The 15,933-nt window shown below is 29.8% G+C and overlaps 2 protein-coding genes across 2 annotated transcripts in view; one reads left to right on the forward strand and one right to left on the reverse strand.

Annotated features, from left to right (window-relative positions):
• Positions 1 to 1,598: 1,598 nt before the first annotated feature.
• Positions 1,599 to 11,138, reverse strand: LOC113388028. The gene is made up of 4 exons (XM_026625440.1): positions 11,045 to 11,138; positions 3,959 to 4,119; positions 3,321 to 3,560; positions 1,599 to 1,757 (listed from the first exon to the last, which is right to left on the reverse strand). The coding sequence occupies exons 1-4, from the start codon at positions 11,136 to 11,138 to the stop codon at positions 1,599 to 1,601; spliced, it is 654 nt and encodes a 217-aa protein (XP_026481225.1).
• The window catches only part of LOC113388218, a 74,158-nt gene continuing 62,254 nt past the window's right edge, over positions 4,030 to 15,933 (forward strand). Inside the window, exon 1 of the mRNA XM_026625618.1 lies at positions 4,030 to 4,126. The gene's annotated coding sequence lies outside the window, so the exon portion shown is untranslated. The remainder of the gene's footprint in view (positions 4,127 to 15,933) is intronic.

Consider the following 15,933-nt stretch of genomic DNA (forward strand, 5'->3'; position numbering starts at 1 on the left):
TTATATGGATTAATTATATAATGTTGACATTTTTTGCTCTTTTTGTTTGTTTAGAATTGGCTCTCATAGAAATATACCTATCAGATGAAATTACATAGATCGGTCAATAAACTTGAATAAGATTTAGAATTACGCCTGGGCTGATGATAATATTCTTTTTCACTGTCCCTGAATTCAAATAATTAAAGAAAACATGGTATAAAATAAAAATGCTGATATCTAATTTTGCTTTTCTCTAGTTAAAAATTATTTTCGAAAATTGTGTCTAATGGGAATCGCTCACGTAAAAATTCAATTGAATATTAATATCGAAATTATTTAATTTTAATACATAAAAATGCACAAGAACTCGAACAAAATATAATGAACTTAGGTGAACACTTAATTTAAACCTTAGTCAAATTCTAAACTTGATTTAAATGAAAATATAAAATTCATAGAGAATTGTATAAAATTAAAATATCAATACAGTTAATTGTTGTCTCAATTATGTAGAGAAAATGCAGAAATATTAAATATGCAATTGGAAAGATAAATCATAATATACATGTTTGGAATTCATAAAATATTTATGAAAATATTAGACTATTTAACTTCCCGTAGGGTGGTAAGCTATAGTAATCGCAAAAAAATCGAAAATGAAAATTTTTATATATCTTTACGTTTCAGAGATTTTTGAATATTTTGGCATACCTTAGAAAAAATAGATATATGTGTGTGTGTGCGGATACAAATTTTCGTCGACGATTTCGTGAACACGGATTAACGGTAATTCAATAAACATTCGATTCGTATTGATGAGGAGACGGGCTGATTAGGTAATAAAGCGTGTTTTCTTTGACAAGAAGTTCAAAATTATCAAAACTATAAAAAAGGTTTTATTTTCAAAAATTGACAATTTCTTTCAAAAATTTCAAATTACTCAAAAATCTATTTTTTTCAAAATTTAGAAAAAAATTATCTCGCTCAAGAAGTGTAATTTTTGGAAAGCAAAGTTCCTGGAATTTGCCTTAAGGCACGATGTCTTACACTAGTTTCCATGTTACTTCATATCAACACACTAACAAAATGTGTTGCAATGTGCTTTATATGGTACATAAAAAAATAATAAAAAGTTTCATGCTTTAATATATAAAGATTTATTAGATAAATACAGAAATCATATAATCCTTACAATGAAACACATAAAATTTAGATGCTCATAGAACGATCATTCTCATTCCTTACATATGTTAGAACTATTTCTATCTTGTTCAGAAATATTAAAGAATAATGGCCAACATGATATATCTTTATGTGGATGAATAAATAAATAATTTATACAAAATTCTTAAAATCAATTATAAATCTAATGAAAATTTGTCTTTTTTTATAATTAATCTTAACATATATTACAAACTTAGGACAGCTGAACACATCGTAGGGTGGAAAAATAAATTCATAAAAATTGTGATGTGGGAAAATGAATTTCATATTTCATTTGAAGATGGTCAATTCATAATTTTGGTGCTGATCAACTGAATAATTTCAGTACAAATTTTGATTACAATGTTTTGATTTACGATATAGTTCGCTGTCTTGGGCATTTACTAATTAATTTATAGCCTAATGCCTGGATTGCGCGAACGCACAAAGTTCAAAAGCTCATCACTGTCTTCGCAGACAAATGGCTTCAAATGATGGCAAGCAACATCGTGCCATTTCAATCCATCGTTGTAGAAGTTGTTCAAGATTGACAAGCAGGATTCATCATTACCCTGAAAAAAAAAAGAATTAGTGATAAAAAAATACATTGCCTTAATTAGTCCTATCGTGTTGAGGTGACATATGAGTTGGGTAGAGTGGGGCTTAAGGTTCACCACCTATATCTCGAAAACAAGTAAAATTTGGTATTTTTGACTATGCTATTCTAAAATAGAGGGCAAAATATGTGTAACCAGCCATCATCTCGATTTGCCCGATTTCCAGTGAGCTTCTTTTAGTCTGTTCACGTATATATTTTGAAGGCTAATAGTGTCTCGTCTGTGGGTCCCTTGATTTGTTTAGTACTAGTCATAAAGTTTTGATTTGTACTGTCTGTAGTCTACGTCGGTTAGTCTTTGTTATCGCTTTCCATGCTGCAGCGGCGTACTACAGTATCGTTCTTACTATTGTTAAGTATAGTGTTCGCTTGTTCTTCACGCTCAGCGGGCTAGCTTACATACAGTATGATTTTTGTAAAAAATGTACCCATGAAATTTATATTTTTTCTCGATTTCACATTGGTTCATGTAGCTATTATTTTGTAAAATCTATTTGATTAGAAATAAGACATTGCAACTGTCTGGCTTTGTCTGTCCTATGGAAAGTAAAAAGGGATAGATGATATATTATATAAATATAGGTAAAAGGCAAGATAGTGAAAATAGGGTGTTTTACTGAAAATAGTTTTGAATTATTTGTTTGTTTGATGCAGTTCATTTGGCTTAGATAATATAATTACTGAAAATCAAAATGGACTTTTGTTTCTCGCCCTATCCTATTTTGCCAATATAGTATTGAATATTAGAAATAATAAACCCATAATTTAGCTGTAACTAAAATTTAAGCGATAGTATTAATGATTTTTATATAACTGTTTGTGAGATTATTTACATTGATTTTAGAACCTAAATTCAATTAATTCAATTTATTCTTTCCGGTTAATTTTGAGTCTTTATCTATATTTCTTTAAGCCTACTTAGTATCAAGAATTTTCATTAATGTAAATGTTCATTTTTTATACAATTTTAAGTTTAACTATACACGAATGTGGAATGATGTATCATATCAGGCGTCAGGTATCGCCTCAGGTTTTTCCTAATTTTTTTTTTTTTGACAAAAACTACATTGACTGTTAATTATTACATAGGTAAATTATATATAGAAATTATTTAGTTAGTAATGTTGATAGTTAGGTTTTTCCTTAAAAAATGTTTACTGGTTGGATTATACATCTTTTAAATGTGTCCCAATCAGTTATGGTTGAAAAAGTCAAATCACCTTAAACCTATGAGAATGGTCAAAAGTGTTGTAGTATCTATTAGCCAAGAAGATCATACACCAAATATTGTATAAAGAGAAAGATTTAAGTAAAGATAAAGAGAAAGATTTAAGTAAAGTTAATAGAAAACACAGAACCCAAATAGCAGTTAAAATCAAAATGCTAAAACTTTTAACTTTTGTGTTATATTCCACACGAAAATCGTCGCAGGTACAACTCGTATATATGTGTGTATGTGAATGTTGATGTGTAAGTGAATGTAGATGTATGTCTATCTGAATGTGTATTTATATCGTACCTGGGCAGCTTCACGGTTATCGGGTTGCTGTTGTCCGTATCCTCCGGTGTGACTCCAGTCTCCGGAGTTACGTTGGGTGGTTGGTCCTATTTTGGCGCCGGAACCAGACCAGAACCATCCGTTGACGTTGGCAGGTTGCAAATCAGCACGGTCGCATCCAGCAAAATTACATTTTCTGCCTGATGTCCAGATGTAACGTACGTTGCCGCGTGCTATCCTCTGCTTGATGAATTCATTTTCCTAATTTGATCAAAATAGATAGTTAATATGATAGTTGAGTTTAAAAGACAAGATCAAAAGGAAATTGAACTTAGACTAGGTAATTGATGTTTGCACATAAAAATAGATTATTATAAGAATAGAGTCTTGCAAAAATGGTGAGTGTAATATCTAGATTTGAGTATGAACATTGATGAAATAGAATAGTAATTTGTCATAATAGAAAATGATACTACTGGTAACTCTGAATAAAATAGACCTTGATATTTTTAGCCAGCACGCTTCCTTTGTATGTTGGCTTCATTTCGATGATTGTTGTATTTTATTTATATCTTTGGTTTCCTCTATGCCCAAATCATTTATTAGGATGAAGATAGGCAATAATTCTTATAATATACTCGTATTTGACTAGTTATTACCTGTGGTGTTTCCAGAGAGACGGCGTCCATACAATGTCTACGGCAGATGTTCCTGGCGTCCAACCAATCAACTTCCAAGCTGCGAGTTGGCTGATGTTCCCAGGAGAAGAAGTAAGAATGGGCTACACCTCTGGCATCACGGTATGTCGAGTGTCTCACTCCTAAAAAGTAAGTTTTTATTAGTTCTATTTTGTATTAAGAAATCAAATTGGCAGTTTAATCGTGAAAATAGAGCAAAATACATGTTCGAACGTAATTTCATTTTATTATATTGCTATGAAGGCAGCTTTGCCCCAGAAAGTTGCTACCCTTGTAGAAGGAGTAGCGGAGAGTATGAGGGGACTAATTTTCTCTCTTCTAAAACTAAAGTCCGCGTAACAACATGTGTAATGACCAATAAATTTATCATCTTCAATTAGAACTCAGTGATAAATCACTAGTGTAATTAACACTGCAACAAATATATAAATTTTACCAACAAATCAGTGATTAATACATACAGCTACAAGGGTTAAAATATAACCCAACAACCTGAGATATCGAAGGAGATACTTAATACGAACATACAATATGGAAATTTAAATAATTTTTAAGATCGTAATTTGAAATTTGCCCCAAATCAATTTCTTCACCATTCATCTTTGACTATCTTCAAAACTCTAAGAATCGTGATATATGCCACGAATTACCATGAGTGAAACTATGTGATAAATATAATCATCTAATATGGTTCGAGTATCCTGTATACTATAATGGATGGATATCAATTTGTCTTATGATTCAATATACCAAATCGAATTGACATAGTTGATTAATCAAATATGGATTGGCGTTTATTCGCAAGAAGCTGATTAAAACTAATCAATTTGAATACGTTTAGGAATGCAATGAAGAGAAGAGCATACTTGTAAGTATACTATCACTAATTTATACCATTGAGAAAGTAAGCGATAAACCGCACATCAAATCTTTACATGACATGGCTTTGTGAATAAATTATTGATTACTTTACATACAAGATTGTAATTCCTCTACATGAGTTCACATGATTAAAACGATTTAGGAAAAGAAAGTACCTATTTTCTCTTCCGAATCTGGTGGTTTGAACTTTTATTCAAAGGATGGCGGATACTTGTACGACACTATATGTTGGGACTGGGAAGATACTTTACTTGATGCAGCTACTTATTTGAATGTGAAATTGATCGCGGCATAAATTGCAAACTAATGATTGGCATGGGAACAAATTTATAGATCTTTTTAACTTCCCGAAGGAGAAGTTTGTTTTCATAAAAAAATTCGATTCGATATTTTTATATTCTCGACGTTTCAAGCGATTTTGAATCCAAAAAGACCCAATTTGGTAAAAGCATGTGTGTGTGTGAATAGATTTTTTGTCGCAAATCGACGTTTTCTAAAAAACGGCTGAAAAATATTTTTTTCGAAGATTTTTTTATTTTTTTTGTTGACGGTAGATACCATAGTCTTATAGATCATACTAAAATATTACGGCCTTATGACAACTCGTTTAACTTTGAAAATTCGTCAAAGTTTGCAAAAATTGGTATTGTTTTTTTGGCATTTGTCAAAATTAGACCTTTGATCGATGTTTTCTCAAAAACGCCTGAACCAATTTCAGAAATTTAAAAGCCAGTTTATGTATCTCAATTTCTCAATGAGTTAAACTAACTAACTAACGTTTGTCAGTTTTGTGCAACGACTGCCGAGCCATTTCTGTGTAATTTGGAAAAAGTGTTAAACTTTTTGTCCACATTTAAGCTCATATTATCGAATCGATTTTAAAAAATCGAAAACTGTTCGAAAGGTATTAGTTGGGAATGATTCTGATAAGTTTAGGTAAAAATCTACCGAACCGTTTTCTTGTAATTAACTGTTGAAAAAAAATTAAAGCCGATTTTTATGGAACTTTTTTGGCGATATATATCATGGTCTTATAGAACTTACTGAAATATTACAGCCTTACGAAAAGTAGTTTAATTTTAAAAATTCATCAACATTTGAGAAAATGAATAGTTTTTTTGAAGTTTGTTGAAATTAAAATTAGACGATTTACTTGATATGACGATAGAGTACTTGGTCTTAATTAACATACTAAACCATTAAAGTTCTACGGAAACTGGTTCAATTATGAAAATTATTGATTTTGGAAAATTTGCTTTTAGAAAATGATGTGTAATAAATCCACTCGGAATACTTTTAACCGCTCATAAATTTATTTATTTTTTATTGATTAAGTCGATTATTTACACATATCGGGAAGTTCATGTAATTTGCCTCAAGGAAAAATACCAATTCCAACTAGTTTCAATAACACTGCTCTAAAGTGCAAAAAAGATGAATGCACATATTGCGTTCGGCTCCTGGCTATTGGCAACAGTCTCACGCAACATATGCGTGCGCGTCAGTGAATGTGTTAAATATAGTAAATGATATGCTGAGCTAAAACTTCAATGAAATACCTAATAATGGATATTTCTTTGCACCTTGAACATAACCGTATAAAAATGAAACCACTTGCTTGTTTTTGATTACTCGCATATTTCCTGAGCATGGAATATTCATATATTATGCTTGAAACTCTTCGAATATTCTAGTGAATTATTTGTTAACTATCTTTAAGCTAGTTTTTCTATTCTAACAACTTCAGATATTATAAAAATACACGTACTAATTTCTTCCAATTACTCAACAAATCGTTACATGACAACAATGACCTGTAACCCGCATCACCTAGCGTGCACTCGAAAATGTGTATAATTATCTCCATAACTTTGTAGGGCACAAACAATATTACATAACATTATGCAACAGTTGGAATGCATCATTCTAACAACATTGCAATATATCAGTTCTACGCCAAAAAAATCTGGAACTAATGATCACAAACACCTCTTCATCTGGGTTACCGGTAATTAAGTGTGATCATCTCGTACATTGTCTTCGTATCCCAACAATTATGTTTTTTATTTATCTTAGACGCGTGAGGCACCGAGTTTGTCATTAATTTTATTCGAAGGACATACAGAATATTATAGAATAAAAGATAGTAAATTCTCAATGTTGCGAAATAAGTTGAGCGCACTCCATGTCTCGCTATCATGACTCTGCAGAAGGATGTGCTTAATAAATGGACTATAGAGGTAAATTTGTGTTGCGAAAGAGTGCAGTCAGAACCGCATCATCATGATGCTTTAATAATTAGGAAAATTTAAATATTGGAAAAATTAAAATTGTTGTAGTTTATTTTTAAAGGAACTTGAAAAATAAGATGTATCCAAGAAACAAGCACTTCCTAAAATGTTCATAGGTTGTACCGGTATATTGATTTTGATAGGATTATCTTTTCTATATTAGTTAAACGGCGATTAGAATTTCAGGAATATATAAGCTCTTGTAATTATTTGACTGAACTATCTTGATTTTATAGATGGCAACCCAAACAGTTATCCTATCTCTATGTGCATTTTATTATTACAACTGTTTAAGTCAAAATGAAATTGATCGATTTTTTGGTCCAAGATGTCCAACGCGAGAAAAGCATTTAATGCAAACCAATGAATAATAATACATGAGATCCTATTGAGTAAAAATATTTGATAATATAACAGACTCGACCATATAAAGAAGCTCACTGAAAATTTTTACCAGAATTTTTAATTTAGGCAATAATGCCGCGTAATGGTCTTTTGCACACATTTTCAAGTAAAAACTGATGCCACCACTTTTTGACATCAGTCTGCACCAAGCGGGTATCAAACTTGGGACATCTGATTGAAATTCTATATCTCTAACCACTAATCCACGGAGTGCCATTTTTAAATATGGCTTATTAAATTGTAATTTTTTAAAGGTTATATCATTTATGTGGTATTGATTTTGAAAAGATTATCATAAAAATTTAATTTTAGAGTTAAACGTTTTGTAGAACAATACTATATAAGATTATTTTTACTTCAGATATGAAAATTAGACAACCAATTATCTACTCATTGATAAAAGCTATGTACTTCTAACGAAAAGGTTGTAGGTTTAATAACCGCCTCAGGCAGCCTGATTCCAAGCAGTAGTGGCATCGGTTTTCACTCGGAAATGAAGGTAGCAATAAATTTTCAAATTGCTAGTTTTGAATCTAGCAAAACTTGATCACCATTAGAAGATGAAGTGATTAAAGGCAGAAGTTATAAAAATATAATTATTAGTAAATGAAGTTATTAAAGACAAAAGCAATGCGCATATATAAAAAAATTTAGGATCATTCAAATGGCTTACTGCCACCAGTTTTCAATATACCAGCTAAAACAAGGCTCAAAAAATGTTTCCCTATGGAAAATCTATAATAAAATCTATAATAAAAAAATTATAGTTTTGACGAAGAATATCTTGTAAGGTCAAAGAAGACGAAGAGTCATTGTAAGAGAGAAATATTGATCTGATATGCTTTTAATTATAATCTACCATACTAGGACATTCCGTAATTGTTTTGACGTATTATATGGTTTTTTGAATAAATGGTAGCCTGGCAGTTGTCCAATCCAGTTGTGACTAATTAACTATACTCGAAGTATTAGTTGACACTGTGTGATTATATACAGCTATACCCACGGGAGGCGATATTCACTTGAGATTATATTTAGGATCTATAACATCAAGTAGAAATTTGACATCTAAGCTGCCTGATGTCGGACGTGGTCGTGCCTGGGATCGAACCACGACCGAATCAATTACGCCACCGATAAATAGAATTTTAATTGCAATCCATTTACCAATTTTATTTTTTGAAGGTGATGTAAATAATTTACTATATCACAATATTTTCCGGAGATGAATTCTATTTCATCCGCTTCTGGTTTACCAATGACGATCGTGTGCACGCCGTTGAGTGAAAAACGGGTAACAACTTCTGAAAATCTTACGACACCTTATTACTTATTGCATCCGGCGAAGAATTACGAAAAACCACAGCTGTGCTAACACTAGTTACTTCTTAATAACACATCCAGAGAAGTTAATAACCCGCTTATTTTAGAGTAAAATCCAGAGGATGTGATGTAAGAGTAATAGAGTACTGAGGCTCCTTAGAGCTGCCACGACAATTTACTTTCTATACAATTCGCGCAATTCTTCACAAGATGCACTATTGTACATTGTAACATTGATGAATATGGATAATAGATGCATCTTTGTTATGGAAATGTATAATATTTTTCTTAGTATTTTACAAAAAGACTAAAAACCATATTTCTTATTACTTATTTTTTCCTAAATTTTTGAGTTTAGAGTCTCAATTAAGTATTCACTAGGCTTTATTTAATTTTTTTTCCTGTTTTTCAATTATTTGGGTGTCTTCAGTAGAAAGTAAAAACTAGCCTAGATTCTGAAGTTGTGCAGCAAAACCAACTACAATTTAGTAGAAACACTGATGGATTATTTTATTTCTATATTATCATCCTTAATTCTTAAGTTTTCGTTATATGTTCTATTTCACCTGAATATACATGCTACCTATCTTTTACTTGTTGTTGCTTAAACTCATACAGATATAGTTCACTAACTAAAATTTTATAATAAGTTGTGAATGTGAATTGTGTTGTATTTTCCCTTGTATATTAAAATATCTGAATAGGCAAAATATTTGGGCAAATTAGATGGCAATCAAACTTTGAAAATGAAGCTAAACTTTAAAATAATTTTGTGTAGCATTTGAATTTAGGATTTTCTAATATTTCAACATTGTTTCTCATTTTAATTATATTATTATTGTTTATAGTATATTGTTATTGTTGTTTGGTTTGTTCAACTTATCCGAAATGTATGTGCTATCTATCTTTTTACCTAATTTTCTTAATAAACAGTGGTTCTCAAGCCCTAACTGAATTCACAAAAAATTATAGTAATTTTTACTTATTTATTGAAACATCTGCTTCAACCATTATTTAGACAAATTTAATAAAGAGCAAAAATAGTTTATTTTGTTGGTCTTATACACTGAAAAAACATGTTTTTGTTCGCATATAGTTTATTGCTTTATTAAAACATTATTTTTCATTCTAACTTATTTTTTTAGCTTTATTTATTGCAGATAAAAATTTCAAACCCAAAACCAAAATTGAATTTTGAAACCCAAACGCATTTTATAACTAATTAACGCATAAAAAAATACAATAAAATTTATTTATTTCATTTATTTGCATATAATAGTTATTTATTGTTTGTTTTGCATCTTATTGTTTATTTATAACAGAATTCACATGATAATTAATCATAAGATAGTTTCTTTTCCTATAAATTGTTTTTGTACCCATAAACATGAACAAGTAATAAGAGATTGTAATCTCTAATTAAAACACTTTCTTTTTCTAAATTATAGGAAGTATACACCAAATTATAAGCAAAGACTTGAAGATGAATGTTTTATTTCCTCATGACAATGTAATGTCATTTTACAGAAGTCGTAAAATTATATTATAATAATTATTATTCATAAAATATGCAATTTAGTATATGCTGCGAGAGAGCTATGTAAACTTTAAATGATATAAGTTTATATGCAGATAAATTGAATTTTGTTCAGACGTGAATTTGAATTGAAATTTTGTAAGATCAATTTTTCGGTAAAACTCATTTGCTTTGATATTTAATACAGTAAGCTAAATTACAAGTTTAAAAGATCTAAAAACAAATGATTATTATATGTGGAGGATATAAGTTGCACGTCTGAAAGGATGTTTATATGAATCAAAGTAATGAACAATGTCTTCACTTTTTAACAAAAATTTTGAGTTTGTTCTCAGTATATACTGTATACTCAGTATATTTAAGGTTTTGAAAATAACTAATAATAAAAATCAAGGTTCAATTTATAAAATTATTCAGAACAATTTATCATAATTTAGGGGATCAAAAGAAATGATAGATCTATAGTAGGTACAGCGTGGCATTTAATTACATGGTTTGCTTGTTCTAGATTGGATGAAAAGTTCACATCTTTATTTTCAACTTTAATAATTGAAAAATACAAATGATAATAATTCAAAATCAAAATACAAAATTAATTTTATTACTCACGGTTGGCACAACTTCTTGGGTCTGGAAGTGCTAATCGCCTTTGGGCCAAGACCACTGTTGCACCAATAACTAAAAGCGCTAGTTGTCGTAACATTCTGAAAAAAAAAATATTATTAGTTTTTTAATTTATAATAATTATACCAGAATAAATATCTCATATAAACTTTTTTACAACATGACATTGCTATAGATTACAAGAATTATCTCATTTTTTAACAAACTGCGGGCATTTCCTTCAGGAAAGCTTTGAGTATACGATTATGTTTACACTCAATTTTCATTTTTCTTAAATTCACGAGATATTTCATAACAAATTCAATATTTTTAGATATCATAGATTAATATCATAGATACGTGTTTTTATTTTAAAGATTTTTATATGTTTACATTCATTATATTCACAAAAGTCCAAACGCTTCATTTGTCTTGGTTCAGAGATGTCTATTAAAATGGTCGTACATTATTTACATTCAATTTTAAATTTTTTATTTAACCATTATTTTTTATTTTAAGCATTAACAGTTAAACCAATGTCAGAAATCATGTTTTTATATCACAAACTTACTTAAACTTTATTGTTTTTCAGTTATTTCGCAGAATTTGCACATTCGTATTCATGAGGTTTGCGTTGTCAGATTCATTTGTGGTGAATCATTCAGGTTATCTAAATATTTTCGAATAAGTATTCTGTTTATTCGAATATTTGTTAATTCGCGATTAACGGATTATTGAAATTCAGTAGCAAAACAATGTGGATTATTGTTTTAAAATCACTTCATTAGATGTGAGCTCACTGATTTAGATAGATGCACTTTATACAAATTCTAGTTCTGAATTAAACTTTCAATTAAATTTTCAATAAAACATTATGTTCATTTTTACTATGTTCAGTAAAATTTTTGCTTAAAACCTTATGATAGAAATATGTTTTTGAAGTAAAACTTCTATAAGTGCGATTAGAGTGTAACTCCGTACAAATGCAACGGAAGTGCGTTACGGCATATAAGATAAGATAAGAGTCGAGTGCCAATGATTCGTCATTCGCTCTCGATGATATCATTTCCATAGTGTATGTGAATAGAAATCTGTCGTTGTATGCGTATCGATATCAACAAGGAAATCGGCATAGATATATAAACATTTTAAACCTGCATTGTAGTACAAATCTTGATTTAATGGAAAATGCCTGAATCAGGAGAATATTTTACCCTGTCCCCCATAAACAATTATAAAGAAAATAATAAAATAAATGCAGCATTTGCGCCGTGTATAACACATAAGTTTATTGAAATAATTTCTTTATTATTCGTAGTTTCTATAAATCTTTGAAGTTATTGAAATAGAAAATATTTTTCAAGCAAAACAGCTATTACAGCTGTTTATTAGTCAATGAATGTATGTTAATTTTAATTACATGAAGTTCTTCAAATACAATTATTACATGATGAGCGTAGTTGCGAAAACAATATTTGTTTAGATGTTGTTTAACATAATACACTGTGTGAAAGAATATTATAAAATTTATTAATCAGCAATTACTTCATTTCTTTAATGAAGGTTTATTTCTGAATGCTAATTACAATGACAAACCGATCATGTCATATTTGAAGTATGACTTTAATTACATTATTGTTTTCAAATATTATAAACATTTTTAATACCATCCTAAATACATCTTATATGATGTATTTATTTTTAAATTAAATGCCATCTTGTACAATAGCAAAAAAGTTTTACTTCAATTACGTGTGATTTTTTTCAATTTCAAACATATTTGACAAATTAAGAGTCTAGCAACTTATTTATATTCAGTTTCATAAATTTGTTTTTTTATATTTAGTTACCAGGTACCAGGTTACCACCAATTATGTATGTAGAAGAGCAAATATAATTTAAGTGCATAATAAAATAAATTTAATTACATACTTCTGATACGTTGATTATATTTTTTGTATGTAATATAACAACATAAAATTTATCTTTACATTAAGTTTTGAGAATTAATAGATGCAATTACTATTAGTAATATTGTGAATAACTGCTTTCCTTCCCACTTACGTCGAACACTTTTTATTGCATTTAACATATCATTTAATAAAGATGAATATCAATAATTTATGAAGTAATAGACAAATATTCTCAAACGTGCCATACTTGAAAAAAAATTATAATAGTGTGTAAATAGGACAAAATAATCTCTATATTCCAGTTGCTCGGTCTAATTCTCAACTTTTTTTCACTGATGTGCCGTATTAATCTAATCCGGTTCCGATTGATCAATTTTATAACTCACCAAAGCTTCTGCTTTTTTAACTCGTCTGCAAAAAAAAAAAACAAATCTCGATGACCTTTATGTTTAGGCTGTTCCGGGAATATTCGTGCTGAGAGTTTATCCTAAACTAGGTTATGACGACAGAAAGTACGCTGCTCTTTGAGAATATGAAAGCTATGCCGGACATTTGATACCGGGGAATCGAAAACATTTGAGAATATAGCAATTTTAATATTTTCCCATATCTATGATTAAACCTTAAAGATGAGAAATGATAATGCTAAAACCGTGTCTGAACAAAGGGCGTTTGGGTAAGAAATTTAACACGAGTAAATGCTGGAGAATGGACTATTATGACAATCTCATGGAGATAGGGAAAAGTTGATAACAATCACTTTTTACAATTTTAAGATGTATATTTTATTCATTGATACATACATTTTTAAAACAAGTTTTTGGTAACAGTTATTTTACCTTTGTTACTAATAAAATCTCCAATGAACTAAATGATGCTAATAAACACTTTTATGTGTTTTACAAATTTTAATGACAGTTCAGTCTGGTCATGATACTTTTTACAGTATAAGTTTTGGTTTTATAATGAAAAGACTGAAAATTGTTAAATTTCCAAAATATTTTTTTAGGTAAATAATTAACCAGTTAACTGTGATTAATTTTTATGGAGAATGATTGATCATTCTAATGTAGTTGAAAATCCCAAATAAATAATTGAGTGTACAATAATGTTTGAATTTTAAATTTTTACAGTGTAAGTATTTATTTTATAATCAAAAGATTAAAAATTGATTAATTTAAAAAATATATTTTTAAGTAAATAATTAATCAGGTGATTGACGAGTATATTCATGCGTATAAAACAGTGATTATTTGCAATTTAAATTGGAATTTTTGAAAAAATCCAACTATATTTCAAAATACCAAGTTGTTTATTTTTTTGAGGCTGTATAAAATAAGTAGTAGTAAGTGGCATTTTAAGGCAAGTTGTCTGAACATCTCGAAATTTAGAAATAATTCATTTAATCAATAAGAATTTAAATTGAGCTATTTAAATAATATTTTTATATATTTATTTTGTAGATTTTTTGCTTTTTAACAAAAACTAATTTTTCTTTCATTAATTATAAATAAACACCATAAGATGAAAATAGAAAACTGCAACCAAAAAGAAACTATTTTAAGTCCCAAATGCAATCCAATTGTTCCATGTTTAGCATTGAAACTTCTAAAAAATTTAAACAATTACAATTTCCATCATGTAAAATATTTCATTAAATTTAATACGCATGTGAAATTCCCTTAATTTAAAAGAAGTAAAATGTAGTAATTACATTTTTCAATTTTGTAAAATAAACCCATATTTGTCCGATATCTCGTCATGGGCCTGCCACAGGAAATTGCTTAATTCCGCGGTTTCCAATCTGATGGGGCGCGTTTCCTCAGGAGGGCTGCAGGCTGTTACAGGGGGGGGGCGCATACTGGGTTAATTGATGTTATATTTAATGTATTTATTACTTTTATAGCAAAGTTTTAGTTAGATGGTAACCCAGTGGTTAATCGATCCATATTTGATGATTTTTGTTATTAGAATTAATCCAATAGGGCTGATTTTTTATTGGTGCAGCAATGCCGGGCAAGGTCTATTTTCACTTGAAAACATTGCTATCTATATTTCCAAGTGAAAATCGTTGTCACTGCTGCCTGACAACAAGCTGCTCGAAGTGGGTATTGAACCCGGGACCTCTAATTCAGGTCCCGTCGGTCTTAACCGCTTACCTACGGGCGAACCCGAATATTATATATGTGAACTGGTTCTGGCTGTTGTGCCTCTATATTAAAAACAGCCCGTTTTTTGTTATAATGAAATAGCTCTATATATTTTACTCTTTCTAAAATAAAATTATCAAAACTACCATTCAACAAAAAGATAAAATTGAATAATCCGCGCACCAGCTCTCTTCTTAATACAATGTTTGTTGGTTATCGAGATCGAGTCGTATTTTTATTTATCGTTTGTTATTTTTTCCTGATCTACTCCATCTCATTCAGATTCTTGATTATGATCATTATCGCCGCTGGTCCATGGCCTCGATGACGCGTGTCTCGACAACAGAATCCGTTACGCCAGGGAGGGACTTTTTAAATTAATACAGGGCCCCGGGGCAGGTGATTAATTTTAGAAAAATAAAACTTTTCTATAATGACGAATTCATATTTTACAATGGTTGAATAATGTACCAATTATTTCGTATAATCTCTTCAGAATTAAAAGTAAGACATTGGATCTGTTTGCCCTCTGGCCGTCGCATTTTACTCCGCTTACAAGATGAAAAGGACCAGGTCACAAATTCGTGAAAAAACAACATAGTTCTACATTAATGCATTATCTGGGATTTTTGAAGTAAAACTTCTTTAGGCGCGACTAGAGTGTAAATCCGTACAAATGCAACGGAAGTCCGTTATGCCCAAATTGTTCGTCATTCGCTGTCGATGCGATCATTTCTAGACGGGTCGATTGTGATTAGTCGTCGTGTATGTGAATAGAAATCTGTCGTTGTATGCGTACCGATTATATGCCGTTGTAGGCATCAACGTTGTA

Source organism: Ctenocephalides felis, unplaced genomic scaffold (assembly GCF_003426905.1).
Source record: "Ctenocephalides felis isolate EL2017-DRISC unplaced genomic scaffold, ASM342690v1 CF-g0.4_SCAFFOLD_03572, whole genome shotgun sequence".
NCBI lineage: Eukaryota > Metazoa > Arthropoda > Insecta > Siphonaptera > Pulicidae > Ctenocephalides > Ctenocephalides felis.

Excerpts from the sequence above, each read along its gene's own strand:
- LOC113388028 (XM_026625440.1), bottom strand. The coding sequence starts at position 11,138 with ATGTTACGACAACTAGCGCTTTTAGTTATTGGTGCAACAGTGGTCTTG. Across the intron at positions 3,561-3,958 it reads TCTCTCTGGAAACACCACAG|GAAAATGAATTCATCAAGCA; the intron begins GTAATAACTAGT and ends TGATCAAATTAG. Across the intron at positions 1,758-3,320 it reads ATAACCGTGAAGCTGCCCAG|GGTAATGATGAATCCTGCTT; the intron begins GTACGATATAAA and ends TTTTTTTTTCAG.